The sequence below is a fragment of the Neoarius graeffei genome, chromosome 4 (genome assembly GCF_027579695.1).
Source record: "Neoarius graeffei isolate fNeoGra1 chromosome 4, fNeoGra1.pri, whole genome shotgun sequence".
Lineage (NCBI taxonomy): Eukaryota > Metazoa > Chordata > Actinopteri > Siluriformes > Ariidae > Neoarius > Neoarius graeffei.
Genome location: NC_083572.1, coordinates 5,002,822 through 5,029,917, shown reverse-complemented (window position 1 = coordinate 5,029,917; position 27,096 = coordinate 5,002,822). Strand labels below are relative to the sequence as shown.

The following is a 27,096-nucleotide window of genomic DNA, read 5'->3' as shown; positions in this document are numbered from 1 at the left end:
GGGGGGGGTAACACGATGCAAACTAGGCTAACAGTGATCTTTTACTCAAATATTCAAAGAGATCCTTCTAATTTTCACAGCTATGATTGAGAAAGGACACAGGGGCTCGATCAGGAAAAAGGGTTTCAAACTTTTCATAGCCAGGGACCCTTTTAACTGTCAATTAAACCCCACAGACCCCTCAGTATGGATTCGTTTCGTTAACATTATTTCAATTCTCAGTAGAGTTTTCGTTTCCGGAAATTTCCAGTGACTCAACACTGGTCTGAGTTGACACTGGTGCTTGGACGCTTAAATATTTTAACCTGGATCATGTGGGTTGTGATTTCCACCACTGTAAATATAAAGAGCTTTAAAACTAACTTTCGCTTTACGACAAAAACAGCAGGATAGAAAACGAGGTCTCTGTTCTTACCTGCATCCTTCTTCCTCCCTCTTCCTCCTCGCTCCTGGATGTTCCTCTGTCCTGCCTTACGCATGATGAAATCCTCTTTCTCCACTTATTTTTTGTCCTCACTTTACTCCTGTATGAGGGGGGGGAAAAAAAACAAAACACCACAAAGCCACTTAATCAGGACGGATGCAACAAGGAAATCCATAAATTTTGTTTTAATTTGATAATCCCGAGGATTGTTTAGGCGCTGACGGCAATTTCCTGGTGTCCTTCTACGTTTCCTGGACACTTTGTTTTTCTCGACCTTCAGGAAGCAGGTTTGTCCATGAACAACACTAGGATTTGTGTGACATGCCATTGACAATGGAAAGACTCCCCTCCTTTCCGTTCCTCGCAAAACAATAAAGTAGGTGTTTGTCTGTAAACCAGACAATAATTCTCTCTGAATGTGAGTGTGTGTGATTTTCGATTAATAAAAGTACCACCAATACTGAGGAAATGCTACAGCACCTACTATGTCATCAATGGGCCTAAAAATCCCGGATAAGCCCCACCCATGTGTCCTGTTCCTGATTAAGTATCTCACAAGCTGATGATTCCCGGAGAGCTTCTTTAAAAGCAGATACGCAGAGCCATGGCCTCACTTTTGTTTATAAATGCCTTGAGACCTCAAGAATAGCACAGGAATAGTTTTCAGCGTTAACAGTAAGCATGCACCGATACCGATACTGGCATCGGCCCCGATACTCCACTAATATACTCATACTTGTCAAACAGTTGCCGATACCATGCGCCGATACCAATGTTCCCCGCAGCGCTTTTTGTTCCATTCGAGAGAGAAAAAAAAAAAAACTGAAGCATTGTTGAGCTCAGGCTTGAGCATAATATGATAGGCTATACCATGCGCCGATAGTGTTCCATGAAGCGCCTTTTGCCAGCGTCCGTTCGAGGAAAAAAAGCCTCTCCCAGGGAAAAAAATTGTAAATCTCAAGCATTGAGCGTAGGCTAATTTCGTCAGAAGACAAAAAAAAATTGTTCGACAACAACCCATTTTTCCATGACGAAGATGTGTTTGCGTAGTCATGAAACAGTGCCGTCACAACATCTTTCCCCAACACTGTCATTTTAAACATCTCTCCACACTCCACTCCCTTTCGCTGCCATACGCAGATAGGCCTACGCTAAGATCCCCAACGTTGTCCTTTTTTAATGTTGGCTATTCGCCTAGGTGAGGGTTTTGTAGGACAGACTACTCACTAACAAACAAATGAAAATCGGATTTTTGTATAGGTGAATCCAACCGGCAGAGTTTTTAAGTACAAGTCCAACTGGGAGAGTTTAAGAGTGAAGAGTGAGAGCTTTAAGAAATGGCTGATTGAGTTCTCCAACTTCTCCAACTTGTTTCAGTTGAGGGCAACGCTAAGACCATGGAAATTGACGTCCCATCTACAGGTATGGAGCTCCACAAGCACGGGACGCGATGTTGCGAATGGACAGCAACAGCGTCTGCCTAACAAGTTCTGCGACTGAACAAGAGCGTGCTCGAGGCATTCAACTCTCCTGCAGCACACAGCAGGATGTGCGCACATGCACGAGAGGAGGGGGGGGGGCATATTTTAGTCTGCATTACTGGCGATGGAAATTAAATAATACATCGTCGCCGGCCACCACTGTTATCTTGTGCGCTCTCTGTGATGTTGCGATGGTCACTGCTCCTCCCTTTCACGCCCTTGTCTTATTGCTAAATGTAATTGGAGTAGTTTAAGCGCACCACCAGAACAACCCTTAAGTCAACCAAGACCGCAATGTTGCGGAAGGCCGATGATAGAGGGGGTAAGTGACCAGCGGAGTGAAATGATCACGCTGCATGTGGTAACTCACTGCTCTCTCCTCCCTTCATCAACAATCGGTCTCACATGTTGCAAGAGTGCAAGTCTTTCTTGACTTCGAAAGTTGGACATTGTAATCTAATCCAAATAAATAGCAGCCTTTTTCAGAAACTGCAGCAGCTAAATATTTAATTCTTTGTGTAGGCTATTTGCAATGAGTGTAGTTTTCTGGGAGTGAATGTTGCGCGACAATCGAGAGAGGTTGCACACGGAAGCGCAGATAGCCTTGTAGTCCACGTTACACTGCCAGCAGACAGCGCCTCTTCATTTCACGGTAGCGCTTCTTTTGCAACATTATGTTATGTTATTATAGATATGTAGGTAGCCTATATTTTAATAACATCAACAGTATCGGTAGTACTCGGTATCGGCAAGTACTGAAATGATAGTACTCATACTCGTATCGGTTTTCACAAATGTGGTATCGGTGCATCTCTAGTTAACAGTAAATCTAATATAGTAATTTTTACGATTAAAGTGATTCATACAGGTAGCGGTCTAAGTGAATGACCTTGACATCTGTAACGTCACAGCAGGAAGTCTAGTCCATCGGTCTCATGGCCATTTCCGCTATACTAAAAACACAGAGCTGACTGAAACTCCGATCCTCTATTTTGAGCTAATTTATCATCACCATGCCACGTAGATGTGTTGCTGCACCTGCCAGCAACACAACAGAAGGTGGATTTGCATTGCATTCATGGTCCAAGAATGTTCAAACTGCAAAGATTTGGACGCGTTTTGCGAGAAGTTCACGGTCACCTATGAAGTGGTCTCTCCTCTGCACATTTTACTGAAGACTCGTACGAAACCTCTAATCGAGACCAGTTGAGGAGCGTTGGCTATAAGCCCGTATTGAAAGAGGGTGCAGTACCAACAATTAAAGGAAAAGTAAACTACAAGTATTCATTTTTTTTTTTTTTAAAGCAAAGTTCAGTTGCACCAGATCTCCCAGAGTGAGCCGAGGGATGATGCTAAAACCCGGAATGGAACGGAACGTGGCATCGCTCGGGCAGCGACCTCCCCGCAGTTGTTGCCAAAACCAGTGACGTCCCGTTCCGGGTTTTAGTAATTGCCTGAGCCAAGCAGTAATGGCAGAGTATTCAGTATGAAGAAAATAGATAATGAGTGGACCACCAGTCTTATTTCTAAACTGGATATTGCTGCCATCTTGCCCTTATGTGGAAGAAGTGAATGAACGGAGAACTGAACGAACAACTGAAAGTCAGATTGTTTCAAAACAATCAGCCACAAGATCGGCCTTCAAGAAGCGAGAACACAGACGGGTAAGCTCCGACTCTGATTGGATACAAAACAACAAACATGTTTACCTGCATTTAGATTAATACATGTAACTTGTATTGTGTGTTTAAGTTAGCAGTATAAGATTATTTAACTTGCTTCAGAATGTGATGGTCTCAGTTCATCTGATTATTTAATGAGCCTTTTACGTTTTATCAGTGAAAATGCATGCATGTACATGTATGTTGCATAAGTTATAACACTCATCCTGTTTTAATGAGAGTCAACCCACAATCAGTGAAGTCAAGTCAGTCTTAGTTGAGCAAGTCGGTAACGGTATTTCTTACTTTCACCGTAAATGTTTATTTATATGACTTTGGTCTATAGCTGTCAAAGGCCTCGGCCTTAAAACCCGTTCCTGCTGTGACGTCATGCACTCAGGGCTGGCTCAGCTCAAATCCCAACTTTGTGGTTGATTTTAACTCTCAAAAATATATGTTTTAAATTCCCATTTATGCAGCATACAAGAGTCAAGGATGGAGATACTATCCACTCAGAAATTTATTTAAAAATAAAGGTTGTGTATATCTGCTTTAAAGACACTTCATGTATTAAGATTCTACATCAATAAATACTGACTTCCTGTTAGATTTTCTCAAATTTTCCTTACAGTTATTTAGCCCTCAAACTTGCTTCAATCCTGGTTTACAGCACCCTGAATAGCGTAGCGGACAGCTCATGGGAAAATAAGTTCAGCATTATTAAAATCGCATGGTGCAGACCAGCGGTTTGGGGTTTAAAGCGCTTGTAATGAACACTCTAGTCCAGACGAAGGCCTGTGGTCTCTACAGATTTCCTCGTCGCACAGCCACAGCGCTGCAGCTGCCAGCGATGTGAACGGAGCGAGGACGACTTGGAAGTGGTAGACTTTTACAATCGGTAGCAATCACACACACGCGAATAAGGAGCTTTTTGAAAGCTACAAGCCAGAGCTCAAACCTAGTGCTCAAGTAAGGAGTAAATAACTTCAGGTGTGCTGTTATAAGAAACTCCTGTCCTGAAAATGACAGAAAACTTAAAGTTCCAGCTCTACCTCTGAAGCTGATGATACAAGGAGCAACTTTTTGGGCAGCGTTGCTGGGCAATTGCGCTTTGGCACTTTCTCATTGAGATTGGGCAACATAATTTCTATCTGAATGATTTTGATTGTTTTGGGCAACATTTTATTATTAAGATCATCCAGTTGGAGTGCTAGCAGCGACTCACACGACCGCCTGAGAGCTTCTGAAATTTTCAACAAAAAGATGGCAGTGTCTCCAGCAGTGGAGCCAAAAAAGAGAGAGAGAGAGAAAACTTCTTATGGCGGTAAGTTGTTCTGTGCAAACCCAAAATGGTGAATTTACCTCATCAAACGCTTAGAAAACCAAGAGACATTTATGTGCTCAAGTTATAATTAAGACAGATTTTTTCACCCAAGTGTAAACTGCTGTTAGCTAATCGTCGCTCCAGCGATTGAATGGGATTTAGATAACTAGTGGTGGTTTTTGCTAACGTAATTAACTGAACGTTATCATTAGCTATGTAGAGATAACGTTAGCTTTCTTGAGTCAAAGAAAAAAGTGATGGGCAGCTCTTTTTTTTTTTTTTTGTGAAGCGTAAGAGAGATTGTCAAACTTATCTGATCTAATTCGCATCCAGAGCACGACTACTTGTGGAACTTGAAGGTGAAACAGTACAAACTTCAGGATCTAAAAAACAAAGAAAGCCTTTCTGGAGCGCTGTCACACCCTTTTCCTGCTCATCTTCTGGTCCATGTCCCTTTTTTCTTTTGTGCCAAGATGAGAATTAAATGATTATGTTCTTGCCGTTATGTTTCTGTGATGTACAACCCCGATTCCAAAAAAGTTGGGACAAAGTACAAATTGTAAATAAAAACGGAATGCAATGATGTGGAAGTTTCAAAATTCCATATTTTATTCAGAATAGAACATAGATGACATATCAAATGTTTAAACTGAGAAAATGTATCATTTAAAGAGAAAAAATAGGTGATTTTAAATTTCAAGACAACACATCTCAAAAAAGTTGGGACAAGGCCATGTTTCCCACTGTGAGACATCCCCTTTTCTCTTTACAACAGTCTGTAAACGTCTGGGGACTGAGGAGACAAGTTGCTCAAGTTTAGGGATAGGAATGTTAACCCATTCTTGTCTAATGTAGGATTCTAGTTGCTCAACTGTCTTAGGTCTTTTTTGTCGTATCTTCCGTTTTATGATGCGCCAAATGTTTTCTATGGGTGAAAGATCTGGACTGCAGGCTGGCCAGTTCAGTACCCGGACCCTTCTTCTACGCAGCCATGATGCTGTAATTGATGCAGTATGTGGTTTGGCATTGTCATGTTGGAAAATGCAAGGTCTTCCCTGAAAGAGACGTCGTCTGGATGGGAGCATATGTTGATCTAGAACCTGGATATACCTTTCAGCATTGACGGTGTCTTTCCAGATGTGTAAGCTGCCCATGCCACATGCACAAATGCAACCCCATACCATCAGAGATGCAGGCTTCTGAACTGAGCGCTGATAACAACTTGGGTCGTCCTTCTCCTCTTTAGTCCGAATGACACGGCATCCCTGATTTCCATAAAGAACTTCAAATTTTGATTTGTCTGACCACAGAACAGTTTTCCACTTTGCCACAGTCCATTTTAAATGAGCCTTGGCCCAGAGAAGACGTCTGCGCTTCTGGATCGTGTTTAGATACGGCTTCTTCTTTGAACTATAGAGTTTTAGCTGGCAACGGCGGACGGCACGGTGAATTGTGTTCACAGATAATGTTCTCTGGAAATATTCCTGAGCCCATTTTGTGATTTCCAATACAGAAGCATGCCTGTATGTGATGCAGTGCCGTCTAAGGGCCTGAAGATCACGGGCACCCAGTATGGTTTTCCGGCCTTGACCCTTACGCACAGAGATTCTTCCAGATTCTCTGAATCTTTTGATGATATTATGCACTGTAGATGATGATATGTTCAAACTCTTTGCAATTTTACACTGTCGAACTCCTTTCTGATATTGCTCCACTATTTGTCAGCACAGAATTAGGGGGATTGGTGATCCTCTTCCCATCTTTACTTCTGAGAGCCGCTGCCACTCCAAGATGCTCTTTTTATACCCAGTCATGTTAATGACCTATTGCCAATTGACCTAATGAGTTGCAATTTGGTCCTCCAGCTGTTCCTGTTTTGTACCTTTAACTTTTCCAGCCTCTTATTGCCCCTGTCCCAACTTTTTTGAGATGTGTTGCTGTCATGAAATTTCAATTGAGCCAATATTTGGCATGAAATTTCAAAATGTCTCACTTTCGACATTTGATATGTTGTCTATGTTCTATTGTGAATACAATATCAGTTTTTGAGATTTGTAAATTATTGCATTCCATTTTTATTTACAATTTGTACTTTGTCCCAACTTTTTTGGAATCGGGGTTGTACGTGTCAGTTATCAGTATGTGATTGAGGCTAGTAGCATTTTTAAAGGAGACTTAAAGGTGTTTTGACAGGATGTGGTTATTTTGACTTAATGTCAAATTATATTTTGACCAGAGTATCTATTCAGTTTTGTTCCAGAAATGATGCTTGAGCGAAATAAAGACTAAACCAAGACAAAAAAGGTGACCGCTGCAAATGTTTCCGCGTCCATCTCCCTAGTAATAGATTTGCTCTTCTGATTGGTTGTTGCCAATTGTCTGTTGCCCCAATTAGTTGCCCTATGTCTCACCTGGTTGCCCGTTGCTGGCAACAGTGCCCAAAAAGTTGCCCCATGTATCATCACCTTGAAACTGGAGACTCCTTCCATAAGTGTTAAACATTATCCTCACAGGAAACTTTACCATATCAACAATTACACAGTTTAATTCATTTATGTAAAGCAGCCACTGTACAAGTCCTCTCTCACACACACACACACACCAGTGCTTGAAAGAATGTTCTATTTTTCTGCCTAAATGACCTCAAAGATCAGATTTGCACATGTAGATAAAGAGAACCCATTTAAACAATTGAGACCAACATCGTCTCCATGGTCATTTATTTGGGGGGGGGGGAGGATGTTATCTAATATTACAGATCAGTTTGTGGCAAAAGTATGTGAACCTTTGCTTTCAGTATCTGTTGTGACCCCCTGCACATCGGCTTGGAGGCTCTGTAAAGAACAGCTTCAGCTCTGGGATGTTGGTGGATTTCCCCTCACATTAGCTGCTCACAACATTTCTATTGGATTAAACACCACCACCACAAGGTTTAATTTTTACAACACAACTCAAGGACGCTTTACAGAGTAATGGCATGACCAAAAGACAAACAAAGTCAACCAAATAAAGACATAACAGATAACCAGAAAAGAAAACAAAGTTCTAATTTAACATGAGCATAAAGACAGCACAGACAGCTGAGTTTCAAATTTGTGAAGATGTAGAATCACGAAGACACTGAGGGAGAAATTCCACAGCCCGGGGTCTGTGTCCTTAAATACCCTGGCACCCATGATGGATAATTTAAACTTAGGAGATGGACAACAGACCAGAAGATGAAGATCTGAGACTGAATGGTAGAGTAGGATTGAAAGTAATTCCATTAGATACTGAGGAGCATAGACAGCAGCACGGTAGTGCAGTGGTTATAACTGTTGCCCCACAGCAAGAAGGTTCCGGGTTCGAACTTCCTGGCCGATGGAGGTCTTTCTGTGTGGAATTCAAAAGACATACAGATTAGGTACAATACCCCATTTTTGCACAAGCCAGTGCATACTTGGTGCCAATCCCAAACCTGGATAGACTGAGGAGGGTTGCGTCAGGAAGGGCATCTGGTGTAAAACCTACGCCAAATCAAATATGCGAAACAGGGCCGCTGTGGGGCAACACTGTGATTAGCACTGTCGCCTCACAGCAAGAAGGTTCTGGGTCCGAGCCCAGTGGCCATTGGGGGCCTTTCTGTGTGGAGTTTGCATGTTCTCCCCATGTCTGCATGGGTTTCCTCAGAGTGCTCTGGTTCCCCCCACAGTCCAAAAGACACGCAGGTTAGGGTAACTGGTGGCTCTAAACTGACCATAGGTGTGAATGTTTGTCCCTGCAATGACCTGGCAACTTGTCCAGGGTGTACCCCGCCTCTCGCCCATAGTCAGCTGGGATAGGCTCCAGCTTGCCCACAACCCTGTACAGGATAAGTGGTTACGGATAATGAATGGATGGAGAGCCCCTGTGGTGACCCCTAACGGGAGCAGCCAAAGATGATGGAGGAGGAGCAGTGTAGACACGAAGTGCTTTGAATGTAAAGCATTTCATACTGAATGCAATCTAGCACTAGAAGCCAATGGAAGTTCTGGAGGATAGAAGAGATGCGTGCCGGAGGTTTAGTGTGGGTGAGGACTCTGACTGCAGCGTTTTGAATATATTGAAGCTGAGCAACAGACTTCTGGAAGACCAATGAATAAAGCATTACAAAAAGTCAAGTCACGATGTAATGAAAGCAGAGTGTTTTAGCATCCTTAGTGCGGAGTGCAGGATTGAGACGTGCGATGTCGTGGAAGTGGAAAAAAAAAGTCCATTTGTGTGATTTTCAAGAGAGGGTGCAGAATCAAAAAGAGAAAACAGAGGTTGCATGATTAAAGTCAGGAGTTTGATTCGGCCTTTCCAAAACATTAACTTTATTCTTCTTTGGTAGAATGACTTCCGTACTTGGGGTGGTTGTCTTGCTGCATGACCCACTTTCCCTTGAGATTCAGATTATGGGCAGATATGATATTTTCCTTTAGAATTTGTTGGAATAATTCAGAAATAATGGTTCCATAAATAGCCCAGATGCAGCAAAACAGATCCAAACCATGACACTACCACCACCATGTTTCACAGAAGAGATATGCTCGTATGGGTGCTGTGCAAGACTGCTACCTCTAGTAGCTCTGTAGTTTTTAGCTCTTTAAACCTTTTTTCCACTTTTTTTTTTTTACTTTTCTGCTCTTCTTACGAAGACAGTGTGTTTTACTATACAACATGGATATATTTAACTTTAAACACGCAGCCAGGAGCCAGTTCTCTCACTTCTTCGAGAGAGGAGCTGCTGGCCCTGAAAACAATGGGACGAGCCGGGATACGACACCCCATCCCGGCCGAGCTGAGGAGGAAACCCAGGGGCTGCAAAGCTGGAGCTAAGCTAAAGGCTAGGCTAACGGACAACTGGCGGCGCTACAAACCATCCATTCCCTCTGTTATCATGGGGAATGTGAACTCGCTGCCGCATAAAGTCGACAAGCTTTCCGCTCTGAACAACTAGCGGATTTACCAGGAGAGCAGCTTATTTATCTTTACGGAGACATGGCTAACACACCTTGTACCGGATGCTAACGTGGACCTGCGGGGATTCACTGCTGCGAGAGCCGACAGAGACACTAACACATGCGGGAAAAGCAAAAGGTGGGGGACTCATCATTTATGTTGTGTCCCGGGTTACACCAGCGATTTATCTCCGTAAAGACAGTTTTACGTTGCCCAGACTTGGAGCTGCTAGCCGTTAGCCTGCGGCCATATTATCTGCCAAGGGAGTTCAGTCACGTGATCACCATCCGTGTTTACATCCCTCTGAGGGCAGATGCAGCCGCTGCATGTGAGAGGATTCACTCGGTCACAGCAAGGCTGCAAACACAGCACCCTGAGGCATTTATCATAATTTCTGGGGACTTTAATCATGCTACTTTGGACTCTACTTTCGCTGCTTTTTACCAGGCTGTGGACTGTCCAACAACAGGACAACTGACTTGCTGTATGCTAATGTGAGGAATGCATGCAGAGTCACACCCCTCCCCCCACTAGGGAAGTCTGACCACAACCTGGTTCTTCTACAGCTGAAGTACACCCCCCTGGTTCAAAGGCAATCTGCAACAACTAGCTCCATCAGGAGGTGGTCCCCTGAAATGGAAGACACCCTCAAGGACTGTTATGACATCACAGACTGGGATGTGCTGCTTAGCCCACACTGTAAGGACATAGAGGGGCTGACACACTGTCTGACGGATTACCTTAACTTCTGTGCAGACGTGGTCTCCCCCGCCAAGACTGTACGGTGTTACCCTAATAAGCCATGGGTAACACAGGAAGTCAAAGCTGTCCTCAACAGGAAGAAGGCCGCCTTCAGGAGCAGGGATAGGGAGGCAATGAAAGCAGCACAGCAGGAGGTAAAACGCTGCATGAGGGAAGCTAAGGACAGCTACAGGAGAAAAGGTGGAGCAGAAGCTAAAGGAGAACAGCATGCGGGAGGTCTGGGAAGGCGTGAAAACCATCACAGGCCACAATACAAAGACCAGAGTCGTTGAGGGGACAGTGGAGAGGGCGAATAATGCCGCTTTTCCACTACCAACGTGGCTAAGTCGGGCTGAGTGGGGCTGTTGGAGTTGCATTTCGACTACAACCGCGCTGAACCGTGCTGGCTGGAAGTGGGTGGACACATTGGGTGGAGTTAGCGAAAGTGGGTGGACGTCAGGTGATGTCGTTAGGTGGCGCAAACAGTGACAGTGAGCTTTTAAGCGGTAGTCTCACGACCCGGAGAGTAAACAATAAACATGGAGGACATGGAGTCGTTAGTGTTGCTGGTCTTGGTGCTGTGGCTTGTTGTCACCGACAACGCCAACAGATACTGGCAAGAGCATATAGATGAGGCGAGGCGCATAAGGCTTCATAATTCTCGTAATTCGTGATTCTCCTTCTTCCGGGTTTACGGTGTTTACAGATCCCAGCATGCTCGCGGGGCGTGTGTGGGCATGTGAGGACACTCCTCCTCACCAATCAGTGCACAGGGGAGTGTCTCCTCACGCCCCTAGCCCCACTTGGCTCGCTTCAGCCCCACTCCAAAATCGTGCGAGTTTTGGGGGCTGAGCAGGGCTGAAGCGAGCCGAGTCGTGCTGTTCTTAGATAGTCGAAACGCGAGCCGTGTCGGGCTGAAGTGAGCTGAAAAAGGGTAGTGGAAAAGGGCCATAAGTTGAATGACTTTCAAATCGGTTCAACCAGCCTACATCCCCCCCACCCTCTCCCTCACTGCAGCCATCTCTCCTTCTTCCCTCAACACACCTCCCCCCAGTCATCACAGCAGCCCCCTCCTCAACACAGACTCCTCCATGCATTACTGCAGACCAGGTCCGAGGTCTACTGAGGAAGCTTCACCCCAGGAAAGCAGCAGGCCCGGACAAGGTGTGTCCCCGACTACTGAAGACCTGTGCTGCTGAACTGGGTGAACCACTCCAACGCATCTTCAACCTCAGCCTGCAGCTGGGGAGAGTGCTCACCCTCTGGAAGACATCATGTATCGTTCCAGTTCCCAAAAAGAATTGGCCCAGCAAGCTGAATGACTTCCAATCAGTGGCACTCACTTCACATCTGAAGACGTTGGAGCGGCTCTTCCTCCTCAGACCCCAGGTACAACATGCCCAGGATTGTCTGCAGTCTGCGTACCGGGCAGGTGTTGGTGTGGAAGACACCATCCTCTACCTGCTACACCGAGCCCACTCACATCTGGATAAGGGAAATGGCGTAGTGAGGATCCTCTTCTTGGACTTCTTGAGTGCCTTCAACACCATCCAGCCCCTATTGCTTCAGGACAAACTGAACTGGATGCGAGTGGACCCCTGCCTGGTCACCTGGATCTCCAGCTACCTCACTGACAAGCCGCAGTACGTCAGGCTGAAGGACATCACATCTGACACTGATTAGCAGCACCAGAGCACCCCAGGGCACGGTGCTGGCCCCTCTTCTCTTCACCCTGTACACTGCAGACTTCTGCTACAACTCTGAGCTGTGTCACATTCAGAAGTTTGCCGATGACACAGCCATCATTGGGTGTATCAGTGACGACAGATAGCCCTTTTCCACCAAATCAGTTCCAGGGCTGGAGCAGGGCCAGTGCTTAGTTTGGAACTGGGTTTTCTGTTTCCACTGACAAAGAACTGGCTCTGGGCCAGAAAAAACGGTTCTAGAGTAGCACCAGCTCTTTGCTGGGCTAGAGGAAAGAACTGCTTACATCAGCCGGGGGGGGTTGTTAAGACCAACAACAATAGCAAGACCGTGAGACGGTGCCATGTTTAAATAAGCGACGAGATATCATGGATGCAGTAAAGCAGCAGTCATCCATTATTGTTGTTGTTGCTTCGATATTCGCACCAAGGTTTATGCAAACACAGCGACATAACCGACTGTGGGTGCAATTGGTCTTAAGTGATCAGGCTCATTAAATCACTCAATACCATTAATTTTGGTGTTTAATAATAAATTACCAAACAGCTAAATTATGGTGTATTCCAAATTATTATGATCACTACTGATGCAGCAATAATGTATTACTTACCGTGTTACATAGACACTACAGCCAATAGCATTCATATACACTTGGGTGAAGGCAATTTGGAGTTCTTTGAGATTGTGTGACTTCAAGTATACAGTAGCAAAGAGACAAGCACAGTTTAACAGAATAATTGAATTTATTATAACAATGATACTAAATGGGTAATAGCAGTTGAATACATTCAATATGGTCAGCAGCAATACATACACAAGGCACAAACAGTGAGGTTGTGTGTGTGTGTGTGTGTGTGTGTGTGTGAGAGAGAGACACGGAGGATCCGCTGTAAAGTTTGGAATGTTATCCAAGGTGTTGGGGGGGGGGGATCACCTCATGGTCTTCTTGAGACAAAAGAATTCGTCGTGGTTGCTAATCCACTGAAATCTTGAGGTCAAAATGTGTGTAATAATGAAATTAAGGGATGTTAGTGAGGATAGAGAAGAGCATGCAACAACCTATTAAAACAACGGAGAGAACAATGCAGAACTAGCCTGGCTAACGCAACTTCAAAGCTCTCCGAGCTATTGGTCTGGCCAAGATATTAAGCCCAACCGTTTCCCAGAGCCCGTGGTTGACCCGCCTCCCTGAAATGCCTCAGTTTGCTACTGGTCGAAGCTAGAAAAGGCTGTGACGAAGCTTAAACCAATCACAATCACTCTTTCCTCTGACGTATGCGATGTGACGGGGCTAACTGATAGATTAAACTCTTACCGAAGCCGGTCGGGAGCAAGGCGAAAACGTCCTTCCTTTCAATAAATACCTCCAGGGCTGCTCTTTGCTCCGTTTTCAATGAGAACTTCCCGTTGAATGCTTTCAATACAGCATCTACGCGTAATAGATGCGGAAGTGTGAATGAAGCGCTTCCGGCATAGATTCTGTAAACAATCTATGGCTTCCGGTCGCAGTTCCACTACGTCAGTGCCTTGAACACGCCTCTACCCAGGGCCGTTGGAGATGCTCAAAGTTGATTGGTTCCCGATTTTTCGGGAGCTTGGAAGAGCTGTAGATAGCTTGCCTGGCCAGACTAAGCTCGCAACAGGCCCTCGTGTTGCGTCACGCTTAGGATGGGCGGACCCAGGCTAACGCAGAACCACAATGATCAACTCGACACCAAGTGTCTACAGTGTGCACAGTTAAACAGTTTGAGTTTAAATTCACACTACTTCATAAAGCTAATTCCTAAGACTAGTTTGCCCAAATGCCAGCCTTACTTCCAGTATCGATGTCTCTATGCAGGATATGCAGAGATGTCCCGAAGTTTTGCGCTCGTGAGGAAAAGTCTCTGACGATAATGTGCACAGCGATTAAGTCAGAAGGAATCCGGTCGCTTTTAACTTTTAATTAACTGCTTGGGCTGCAGTCGTAACGTTACTTATAATAAACAAATAAAACCGGTTGTAACTCAATTGAGTGAGACGGCGCAACTTAGGTACTCTTTACTGTGGCCAGTGGTATATATGAAAGTGCACCGAGTCTTTTTTTCTTGCAAGGCAGACGTCTTGATTTTGGATGTTCTGATGAGCAGAGGGTATCTCTATACATCTGTATGATGCGAAGGTCCACCAGACAGAGAGAATGGAGGATGACCGGGTCACTTAGAGTCGGTCACGTGACGTGATCATGGACGCCGTGACGTAGGTCATCGCGGAAGTTAGTTGATGGGATTTGTAGTTCTAGACTGGGACTGTGGCTGTCCCTACAGACGTATACAGTGATGTAATGACGTGGCTCCCCTTAGCACCCCGAGCTATGGAAAAGCAAACTGGTTCTCAGCTGGTTCACAAGTTGAACAAGTTGTGAACCAGCACCAGCCCCGAACCAGCCCTGGAACTGATTTGGTGGAAAAGGGGTAAGAGAGGAGTATAGGAACCTGGTGAGGGACTTTGCTGTGTGGTGCAACAGGAACCATCTGCAGCTCAACACCTCGAAGACCAAGGAGCTGGTCATTGACTTTGGGAGGTCCAGACCAAGGTCACGACCAGTTCTGATCGAGGGAGTCGAGGTGGAAGCTGTGGATTCCTACAAGTACCTCGGGCTGTGGCTGGACAGGACTTGCAACACCAAACACATACAGGAAGGGACAGAGCAGGCTTAGGAGGCTGCAGTCCTTTAACATCTGCAGGAAACTCCTGTGGATGTTCTATCAGTCTGTTGTGCTGGTGTGCTGGGGGGGCAGCACATCCAAGAAGGACACATCCAGGCTGGACAAACTGATCAGGCAGGCAGGCCGGCTCTGTGGTCAGCATGAAGCTGGACTTTCTGGTGACCGTGACAGAGGTCTATGGACAAACTATTGAACATCATAGACAATGCCAGTCACCCTCTGTACACCATCAGCAGCAACCAGAGGAGCCTGTTCAGTGACCGAATGCTCCTTCCCAAGTGCAGGACGAACAGACTCAAACTCCTTTGTCCCTCACACCATCAGACTGTACAACTCCTCTCTTGGGGGGGGGGGGGGGGGGGGGGGGGGGGTAGTAACAGGAGGACAGAGGATGGGAAGGAGCAGTAGCCTAGCCTAACAATAAGCAATACCAAACATGCAATATAAAGTGCAATATCTCTCCTGCCGCCACCCCCCTCTCCCCACCTTCCTCTCTTCCCCATATCTTATTCTTTATATATTTGTATATGTAAATACTTAATTTTAATTTATCTAGAAGTTTTCTCCATTTCTTTTCTCTATAATGATGCTGCTGGAATCTTAATTTCCCTGAGGGAACCCGCCCAAAGGGATCAATAAAGTTTTATCTAATCTAAGGCTCTTGTACTGGAATGAAGCATTTTCCATTTTCCAAATAATGCTTCTCATTTAAACCAAAAAGTTATACTGTGGTCTCATCCATCAACATTTTTCCAATAGCCTTCTGGCTTGTCCCCGTGATCTTTGCTGCCTGACTACAGTTCGCTAACGTTCTTTTTGGAGAGCAGTAGCTTTCCCATTGCAACCCTGCCATGCACACCACTGTTGTTCAGTGTTCTCCTGATGGTGGAATCATGAACACTAGCCAACATTAGAGTCACTTTAAAGCTGCCCTGGGTTCCTTTGTGACCTTGTGGATTATTACACAACTTGCTCCTGGAGTGATCTTTCTTGGTCCACTTCCGAGGAGCGTAACAGTAATCGATCTTCAATTTCCTCCATCTGTCTGATTGTGGATTTGTGCAGTCCAAACTTAAGAGATGTTTTGTGATCTATCTTAGCCTGATGAGAATCAACAACTCTGAGGTCCTCAGAAATCTCTGTTCATGCCAGGATATATTTCCACAAACATCTGTTGTGAAGATCAGACTTTCATAGACCTCTTTTCTGGAAATAAAACATGGTGCCCACTCACATCTGATCATCATCCTATTGATTGAAAACACTGGACTCCTTCAAATTAAGTGCTCATCCTTGAGGTTCACATACTTTTACCACTCACTGATCCAATGGTACAGATCATTTTCTGCAATAAACACACAAGTATAATATTTGTCTTTGTTTAATTGGGCTCTCCATCTACTTTTAGGACTTGTTTGAAAACCTAATGTTTTAGGTCATATTTATACAGAAATATAGAAAATTAAGGGTTCACAAACTTTCCAGCACCACTAAGTTGTTACTATAGAAACAATAATGGCAGACATAATATAAAAAGTTTACTGAAATGTTTGAAATCCATCCATCCATGCATCCACCACCTTCTGCTTATCCGAAGTCGGATCGTGGTGGCAGCAGGCCAAGCAGGGTATTCCAGGCGTCCCTCTCCCCAGCAACGCTTTCCAGTTCCTCCTGAGGGATCCCAAGGTGCTCCCAGGCCAGATGAGATATATAATCTCTCCAGCGTGTTCTGGGTCTACCCTGAGGTCTCGTCCCAGTTGGACATGCCCGGAAAACCTCCAAAGGAAGGTGCCCAGGAAGCATCCTAATCAGATACCTGAACCACCTCAGCTGACTCCTTTTGCTATGCAGGAGCAGCAGTTCTACTCCAAGATTCCTCTGGATGTCTGAGCTCCTCACCCTAAGGGTGAGCCCAGCCACCCTACGGAGAAAGCTCATTTCAGCCTTTCGGTCACTACCCAAAGCTCATGCCCATAGGTGAGGGTTGGAACGCAGATCAACAACGCCTGCATTACTGCCGACACCACCCCAATCTGTCTGTCTCTCTCAGGCTCCATTTTACCATCACTCATGAACAAAACCCCGAGATACTTCAACTCCTTCACTTGGGGCAGCAACTCACTCCCAACCCAGAGGGAGCACTCCACCGTTTTCCAGCAGACAACCACAGCCTCAGACTTGGAGATGCCGACTCTCATCCCAGCCGCTTCACACTCGGCTGCAATCCGGCATTTGAAGTGTTTATTCAAATTGGCGTTTGGTGATAGGGCAATATCATCATACTAGAACATTTCAAGACATTTCTACAATATATGACGTGTATCTATGCAAGTTTGCAAAGAAACTGTCTGTAAAACAGGAGTGTTGCATTTAAAACTAAACCATTGTTTTATGATCATTTATTGCCTGCAAAATTATTAAAACAAAAGGAGAAGATCTGTAAAAAATTTTTTACAATTTTAATGATTCATACAGTAGAAGCCTCCTGATTACTGGTTGATGGAGACACACCAGTATGATGGAGTTGCTCACTGAGACAAGCCAAAAATTTCCACCAGTATCTCATTTATACTGGTGTACCACCCACCACTAAGCTCAGTAATGGACTGTAGAGGCTGTAGTCAAGAGACATCCAAGGAGCCTCCACATGCGCGAAATGGATAAATTAGAGTGCAGCGATGTGTGTCCTACACACAGTCTTTAGAAGGGGGTTGGGGAAAAAAAAAAAAACCTTTCTGGAATCGATTAGTTGCCACCTGGCTGAGTGGCAAACCCTAATCCATTCCAGCTTCTCTTTAAAAACGAGGCATGAAGCTCGTGGGGTCCGATACTAATTGCTCAAACCACATCCTACTGCTCAGACGCATGGGCTTTGAAACACCTCATGAAGGAGACTTCAGAGAGACCGAGGACATCAACGGTCATGCCATTTCTGCATCTGATACCACTTCCTGAGCACTGAACAGGAGGAAGAAGTGAGGTCATCTTTCCATACACAACTGCTGTAGGACGTCAGATAACTGGAACATGGAACGCACACGAAAGGGTTAACCCTTTACAGCAGACACAAAGCCACAGAATAAAACCCTTTACTATAAACCATGGCTTGAGCTTCTTTAAAGCGTTTCTTTAGCGTTCATTTCAAAGTAGTTCACTCATACATCTATACACGAGGCCAGTTATTTATTTTGGAAGGCCATTTACTAGACAGGCGCCCTGCGGAACTTGGTGTGGAGCCCAGAATAAATCTTAAGCATGTGGGGTTTTACAGCACATCACCACATATGAACCCGGTTTTGCTGAACCAACCGGTCGGTGTGCGCGTGTTGGCAGTTGAATTGAACCAATTTTCTGATAATTTCATGATAGAATACCTTTTGGTGCAAATTTAATCCACAGAGCATCGCTCCCTCATTTGATTTACCTCAGAAATGGAATCTGAAACTCGGAATTACAACGTTTTCATTCGATCTCTGTGTGTCTGAGTGACAAAATGGGGTGGGAGGACACTTCCATATCCTCTTTTGTTAGCAACAAGCTAACCAGCTAAGTGCGATGAGTGATTGACACTCACCAGCCACTTTAATAGGAACTTCTTGTTGCTTCCAAGATCCCTGTTCTTGGCTGCAGAGTGGAACCTGATGTAGTCTTCTGTTGCATGCTGAGATGCTTTTCTGCTCACCAGAGTTGTAAAGAGTGATACGAGTTACTATATCCTTCCTGGCAAAAAAGCTTGAACCAATCTGGCCATTTTCTGATCTCTGACCCTCTCTTATCAACAAGGTGTTTCCTGTTTCCACCCACAGAACTGCTGCTCACTTGCCCGATGTTTGTTTTCCGCACCATTCTGTGTAAACTCCAGAGACTGTTGTGTGTGAAAACCCCAGGAGGAGATCAGCAGTTTCTGAAATACTCAAGCCAAAAATACTCATCTGGCTCAAACCAACACCCATGCAACAGTGAAAGTCAGCCACACTTCACTGTGAGATCACAATTTTTCCCATTCTGACGTTTGAACATTGTGAACATTAACCGAAGCTCTTGATTTGTATCTGTGTGATTCGATGCATCGTGCTGCTGCCAAGGGAACGGCTGATTACAGAATTGCACAAAACAGCAGGTGGATGGATGGTGTTCCTAATAAAGTGGCCAGTGAATAGGTTTTCCTTTAAAAACAGTGAGCTGTACAATCAGTGTCAGGGATTTAACAAATGAATACGTCTACGTTGATGAATCTAAAGCTAATGCTTGTAACTACAGTATAACTCGCGCCAATGTGAGAAGTGCTACTGTGTTTACTGCTGATGTTGTGAGTAGCCATTTTGATTTGATGTCACTTGCTGAACTCGAGGGGGGGTTAAGGAGACCTAGGTTTTCCTAATCAGAGGTCTTTCTACATTCACCCCTTTCTACAATCATGGTTCCGTTTTTATTTCTTAATTTTACATTGGCTAGAAATTAATCAGAGAAACTTTTTTTTTTTAAGGGTGTGTGTTTTGGGAACAAGATCCATTAACTGGAGAATGATTCTTTGACAGTCTTTTGACAATTTAGAACAAAAGTTCAAGGGAATCACAGTAACGCAGTTACAGAGTTTGTCTCATAAATCTGCGTCGATGTAAATTTAATAAGAATCTAAAACAACACAGGGACAAACTGATGTATTCCTGCATCCATGGCCTCTAACTGGTTTATTTAGCGTGATGAGTGCGGATGTAAGACATGAGGCCAAGAAGCAGCACGGATCATTCAGAGAGACTAAAACAGAGCCGGCATGCAATAAGTAAGCCGATATCAAATTACAGACCAGAGAAAACAGCAGCATTAAGACTTCAATTTAGTGTATTTGCCAACAGAACCCAAAAAAACCCAAGCAACTGGAAAACTCGGGTCTGACCACTGCTGGCCCTCAACTTTTAATAACTACTTAAATTGTAGTTTCTGTAAAATTATATGTTTCCGGAGGCCTGAGGTTAAATCTGAGCTTCATTCGAGCAAAAAGATGGTTTAATCAAACAGCACAGGGCAGAAAATAGAAAGAAAAAAAATGGCAAGCATGAGGAGAAATGGCAATGGATGGGTCACAGTGGAAGTGTGGGAGATACAGAGAATGGAGGGAAATATATTTCTGAGACAATCCTTTATGATACAGGACAACTCTTGGCTTACAACTCTGAAACAAAGAGAAGAAAGCAGCATTAGGATGTAATTCCTAATTACATTCTTTACATTACATGTAATTACATTAGCATTCATTCTTCTTCTCTGTGCTCTCGCGGAAGGCAGTCACATTCTCTGTCTCTCCCTTCCTTCATCTTTCCTGCTTCTGCTGTCTTGTCTGTCTAGTGTCTATACTTCTGAGAGACTCTCTCCGCATTGCTCTCCAAACTAAAAACCATGGAATTGATAAACTGGTCTCTTCACGCAATTGACAATCTTCTCGACGAGAAGCCTGGGTTCGGGGGAACCAGCCTGTCCTGCCGGAACGTTCGCAGCTGGCTACACGATGGACGCGTGGGAGAAGTGGCGGGTTGTGTGCCTGGCGGTTCTTTCTGTGGAGGACATTGAAGACATCTACCTATTCGGAACCATGATTACAGGACTTTTGCTGATTGGATTAGGCATTGCCCTGGTTTAATCGAGGAAATCGGAAAATGGCGACAGCTGTTCAAAGCTCCATAAAGCTGCCCGACATGATTGAAGCGGTGGGCAGAGCTGTCGGCACTCAGACTGTGGCTATTCAGAACTTGAACCGCAATATGGACATCTTGGAGAAGCTTTCGGCTTTGCAGAGGAAAATGGATTTGGGGGACCAGTGTGGACTATCAGAGTAGGCGTGTAAAAGGAATGCGGCTGTTCAAACAAACAACCTTATCTGTTTTGGCTCTCCCAGCCAGCATTGGCCAAGGCCGTTGCTGGGGAAACAATTCCCCCCAGATGTCACTGCTGTTAGACACTCTTGTATTCCTCCCCCCTCTTCCCACGGTCGCTGTTTTTCACCCCCAGTGTGACAAGCAGGTGCGTGACCAGCGCCATCATGGCTGCAGGAGCAGACGACTGCTTACTTGCGCTGGGTTACCTCCACCTCCCCAAGTTTTCATGTTGTAAAGTGTACTTGTGTTACTTTGTGCTTATGTGCTGAGGTTTTTTTTTTAATGTTCCCACACCGTACTCCTCACAGGAGCATAGTGTGGGGGTTGCTTTTTTTTTTATCCTCCCCTCTCCTCATGTTACTCTGTATTTTTCTTTTATCCCTGTCTTCTCCCCCTCTGTCAATTGTATGTATGTATGTATGTAAGGACAGGTTGATAGTCAATTTCACTGGTACAGTTATAAAGGGTTCATTCATTCATTCATAATAAAACATGGTCATCATCCGATGGAAAGTCACAGGCCAAGCCAGGAACATGCAGAGAACCAGATGAACACAAGAGGACGAAAACTAGGAGGACGCTCCGAGAGTGCAGACCTCCAACAGTCGACTCTTCTCGGATATGTAAATCTGCAGCCGCAACCACTTCAGTCTGGATAATTCTAATCATTTTAGAAATATGTGCCTACATGTTTAACCTCGAGGATTACTGGTACGCAGCAGGGCTTTCCCCAAAGCACAGATACGTGGCGCTCCGCTGCACTGTGTGACGTCAGCGCTACGCTATCACTCGCACACCAAAAAATCTCAATACCATCAACTGAACAATGCAGAGTATTTTCTGCACCTAAATATCTCCTATTCCCCTCTGAAAATGAGTAATAGCTATAGAAATAGGAAGATATTGTAATATATAGGTTGAGACTATTCTGGTACTCAACCCAGAAGTGAAGAAAAAGGGTTTTGCTGCGTGCACCAACTGCCATTCGCAGCCAGACACTGAACTGTGTTCAGTGCTGGTCACTAGATGGCGCTGTTGCGTGATTGGACCTCGATTCTGTTCCTGGCACCCTGGAATTGGAAAATGAAGAGGCGTACTAGGAAGTGTTCATTTCAAATCTAATTTTGCCCCTTAAATAATTGACAAGGTAAAAAAAAAAAAAGCAAATTTAATAATGTTGAATTGTACCTAAATCAGCCCTAAATGCCACCAGAATGCACCAGTTGAAGTCTCTAATTTCAAAATTTTCCAGGGAAGCATGCCCCCAGACCCCCCCGGCAGCCTTCAGGGGCCTTTCGGGCTGGGTTTCCGTTTCAGCAACACCACTCTGATATTTTTTTCTGGGGAAAGCTCTTCACAGGATTTTGCAGTGTGATATGGAGGCGACATATTTCTACACTGGTTATGTTTCATCATGACTGAACATTACTGGCATCTACTGAATTCTAAGATATAAAGCCAAATGCCACATCTCTCAACATTCACAAAAGTGAAACTACATAAATTCATGGCTCTGCCCCGTGACTTGGATCTTATGGTTTTCTAACAGGTTCTTCCTACATCCTTCCACCAAGATTCATAGAAGGTCAGGCCGAAAGGTTTTGCGCAATCCTGCTTACAAACAAACTAAAGAAAACATCCTCCATGACGGAGGTAATCTGGAACACTAAAAGAAGAAACCTTATAAAACTTATAATATAAAAAACCTTATAAATAAAGAAACTATAAAGTGTATAGTGCACGCACAAAGTGATGTTTTGATCGTAAACATGTGATATGGTAGAAATCTCACATGATACTCAGATGATACACACTGCAATATCGATACCTTGGCATTACATAAGGCTCTGACTATTCTTGGGGGGAAAGTAATTTGCATCATCAACACGTCATATACATAAGGGGTGGATATGACAAAATATATCACTCTCCCTAAAGGCGTTTCTACAATGCAAGAAATGCAACGCGATATATAGGTTTGCTAAGAGAACTATCTGCCCTCTTCCGCACACATGAGCTCAAAGAGATCAAGAGTGCACTAAATTTGCTCTCTTGGATTCCTAGGTGACCGTGGCATCATTGGGATTCGAACTATGAAGGATGGGGTGTAAAAAAAAAAAAATATCTGTTAAAAAATATACAAGTCTTTTTTTTATTTAAATATGTATGAAAAATTTTATACTGAAAATGAAAGGGAAAAAGTTTTTTTAAAAAGTACAGTTATGATTTTAAAGATTGAAAACTTTACAAAAATGTTTGTAGCTTCAAAACAGAACAAAATTAATAATCAGCTGCTTTCAATCACAGTTTGGGTATAACTTATAAAAATGTTATAAAAAGACCGATACTTGACACCTTGTAGAAGCATACAATGAATTTATTATACTTGTAATACTGATACTATACGGTCATATTGCCAAACCTTCATATTGTATAGCTTTATTTTTTTGCTTAAAATAAAAAAAGTTACATAACAGCAGTGATGCATTTCTGTAATGTCTAAAAAGATTAGACACTTGTTGAGGATCCCAGGCCCTCCTTTACACTTTTAAACTCCTTTATATCCTGAGGTTTGTCCATGTGGATGCCTTTAATTCATACCAAAAGGGTTAAATTAAATGTTCGCTCATTAATCATCATCATCTTGTTGAAAGCTCCATACGATCATTTTCTTGCCCTTCGTCTTAAAGGGTGCCAATAGTTTTGCTTTATGACCAAACACAGATGGGATGACCTCATAAATTAAACCAGACACAGGTTGGTGAATGTTCCAGGCCGGAAAGAAGAAGAGATAACGCAGAACAACAACACGGGACGCTCGGTAACAAGCACCAGGAAAAACCTGGTGCATTGGTGGCGCTGTTCCACCGAGTGGGAAAAAAAAGAAAAAAAAAAGAGGAAAAAAAAAAACCAGGACAGAGATTTTTAAATAGGTTTCATGGCTGCGACCTGAGGGAAAACGACCCTGTTTCCTTATATGGAAAAGGTGTCCTGAATATCTCCAGAACGTCAGCTGAGTGAGAAATCTGACATGACGCAACTGGTCTTGTACAAGTTCCTGAACATCATGAGCTCCTTTGGTATGACGCAGGATGGACGGGATTCTCTCTGGAATCATTCTCCATTCACACACAGACACACAAACTGGACTTTTACTTATTTTTTTTTTAAATTAAAAAAAAAAAAAAAGTTTGTCTGATATGACACCGCAAAAATGAGGGAGTGTCAAAACACACACAAGTCCTGATGAATAAAGAGAGCGCAAGAGTGTAATCTAGATTAAAAACGCAAGCCTGGCCCTTGCTTTGACTTTTTCCAATAAGTGGAACAATTCACACCTGATTTTGAAAACTAGACTGAAAGTTGGTGGGTCATAATGAAGACTACAATCTTCACTTCATTACTGAAACACACACCTTACATTTTCTTTTTCTAATAAATAAAACCATAGGTGGTTTTCACTCACTCAGTTTACATGCAGGTCTCTGGAAGCGTCCGTCATTTTGTGAGCCTATCAATAGACAGATACATTTTGAGTCAAACTCTTTGCGTAACAGTTTATCATCGAGTCACTTTTTGGATGACGCTTCTGTAACGGTGACCTGTTACAAACTCGCAAACACGTAAAACAGTGATTGAGCTATGGATCATTCAGTGGAAGTCAAACTACTGTTGTGTTCAAGAATTTTAATTCTCCGCCTCCAGTCGGTAAAAAAGTACCGAAACCACCGCTCAGTTTACGAAGTGACGTCAAATCAACATGGCTGCTCACGACGTGAATAGAGTAAAGTCACTTTTTTTTTTTTTTGACTGTTAAATTAGTTTCGGCTTCAGTTGATAAACAAAAACATTACACGGTACATGGTTCAATCAAGAACACTTTACATACTAATCACTGTTTTAAGAACGTAAATCATATCAAAAGTTACAGTAAATCACGCATAACTAACTTCTGCTAGCGGGTTCTACTGCCGTACTGCAATTTCAGTCCAAAATGTTGCTTAAATTATTTTTATCTGCTAAAGAGCTGCTACTGTAGAGGAAGGAAGGAAGGAAGAACTAAGGGGCGTGGCACATACACTACAGCGAATATAATTGGTCGAACACCAGACTAGTACATGATGAGTCATCAAATCATTTCCTCAGAAGTGACAAACTATAAAATACATCACCCAAACATCATGGTGTTTATAACATTAACCGACAAGTACAAAAAAAAAAATAAAACTACAAAACACCAGTTCTAAGGATAGTTTGCACTGGTTAGAAATGATAAAATATTAAAAGAGAGGGAAAGTCAATAAATATTGCCTTATACAGTAAATAAAGCAAGCTTCCTCAGAAAGTGGCACCTCAGCTGTGAGTGACCGTTAATAACGGACACAGAAATATTTACCACAGATTTAAATTAAAGAGCGCAAGCGCCTCTAACAACTAACATGCTGCTAAAAAAGAAAAAGAAAGAAAGAAAAAACCCACCTCTCCGTCATGTGGTTCAACTGTTTTAAAATATTCAAGCTTTTAAAACAAATATTTTCTATAAACGGGAAAGAAAAGTCGAGAAACACTTACAGGAAGTGCGTGTTATTTTGCTCCTGCCTCCTCGCGCACTTACTCTGAATAACTGTGAATCTCTTCCCTCACGCGCGCGCACTGCCAGCGCCTCCGCTGAGGTCATTCAGCTGGAGCGCTGCTGATTACGGACACGCCCCCGTATTGGAAGAAGGCGGAAGTACCCGTAGATGTACAGAGGATGCGTCAACGGCGCCGCCATCTTAGACAGGACAACGTTCTAAATGGGCTCTATTGTTTTAAACTTAACTTTTTATGGGTTCCGGCTCATGTAGGGGTGGAGGGGAACGAGTTGGCTGACAAATATATGCCAAAAGAGTGGCAAGTAGGGACAATATACAGTATACTTACAATATACTTACTAATATACAGTATAGTAAGGCTGAAGGCGGCACGGTGGTGTAGTGGTTAGCACTGTCGCCTCACAGCAAGAAGGTCCGGGTTCAAGCCCCGTGGCCGGCGAGGGCCTTTCTGTGTGGAGTTTGCATGTTCTCCCCATGTCTGCGTGGGTTTCCTCCGGGTGCTCCGGTTTCCCCCACAGTCCAAAGACATGCAGGTTAGGTTAAATGGTGACTCTAAATTGACCGTAGGTGTGAATGTGAGTGTGAATGGTTGTCTGTGTCTATGGCTACATCCACACGACAACGGCAACGAGATGTTATTTAAAAATATATCGCGTCCAAATGGGCAACGATCAGTAAAATATCAGGTCCATATGGCAACGCAACGCTTGCTGAAAACGATGCAATACACATGCCACACCTCTAGGGGCGCTGTAAGATGGTCCCTAAGGAGACACCAGAACAATAGAAGAAGTAAGGACGCATGCGCATAAACTATTATGCGCGAGACTTCATATTAGCCACAAAGTCAGGAAAATCTGTTCGTAAAATTACATTATAATGACCAAATACAATGAAAAGTATTTTTCCAGTCTCACCTGTGAAAGGTAATCCCATGTGATCTCGTTTGGACGGCAAACCTGTTGGTACAGTTAAACGCAGCTAATCTTTATTCTCCGCTTTGACCTATCCAATATGGCGGCGAGGATGACGTATGATTCCACGCGGAAGGCGGCGTCTTTAATGGTCCGGAATAAATTGAATGCTACACGTTGATGGATTAATTTGTTGTTTCTCACCTGTGAAAGGTAATCCCATGTGATCTCGTTTGGACGGTAAACCTGTTGGTACAGTTAAACGCAGCACATGAATCTTTATTCTCCGCTTTGACCTATCCAATATGGCGGCGAGGATGACGTATGATTCTACGCGGAAGGCGGCGTCTTTAATGGTCTGGAATAAATTGAATGCTACACGTTGATGGATTAATTTGCTCTTCTACGCCCTTTTTGAGGAATGTATTGTCGGACTTAAACCAACATCTGAAGAGGTGAGATCGCTCCTTTTTTTCCCTATTTTTGCTGGCGGAATTGACTCTGCCCTAAGGGCAGAGTCTCTCTCACTTTGCACCATTACACAATAAATATTCACAGTGAAAATATTTTGTAAGCGCGTTTCATGAACCAAGTTATAGGATTTGTTGACAACTCGCATCGAGTTCGTTACACTTCTACCTGGCATGAAGCACTGACAGTCATGTGGTTGTGACGTCATCGTAAACAAATCCGTTCTACTCATCCAGAA

General features: G+C 43.8%; 1 protein-coding gene across 6 annotated transcripts in view; it reads right to left on the bottom strand.

Moving 5' to 3' along the window:
- Positions 1–25,517, bottom strand: part of tanc1a (tetratricopeptide repeat, ankyrin repeat and coiled-coil containing 1a) — a 117,268-nt gene extending 91,751 nt beyond the window's left edge. For 3 of the 6 annotated variants that reach the window (XM_060918668.1, XM_060918672.1, XM_060918673.1), the window contains exons 1-3: positions 25,358–25,511; positions 24,345–24,389; positions 416–524 (exon numbers count right to left, since the gene is read on the bottom strand). In XM_060918668.1, coding sequence (XP_060774651.1) covers positions 416–479 — 64 coding nt within the window. In that variant the 5' untranslated portion in view covers positions 480–524; positions 24,345–24,389; positions 25,358–25,511. Of the gene's footprint in view, positions 1–415; positions 525–24,344; positions 24,390–25,357 lie in introns of all 6 variants that reach the window. The other 3 variants (XM_060918669.1, XM_060918671.1, XM_060918670.1) reach the window with 3 other exon arrangements.
- Between the last annotated feature and the right edge of the window lie 1,579 nt (positions 25,518–27,096).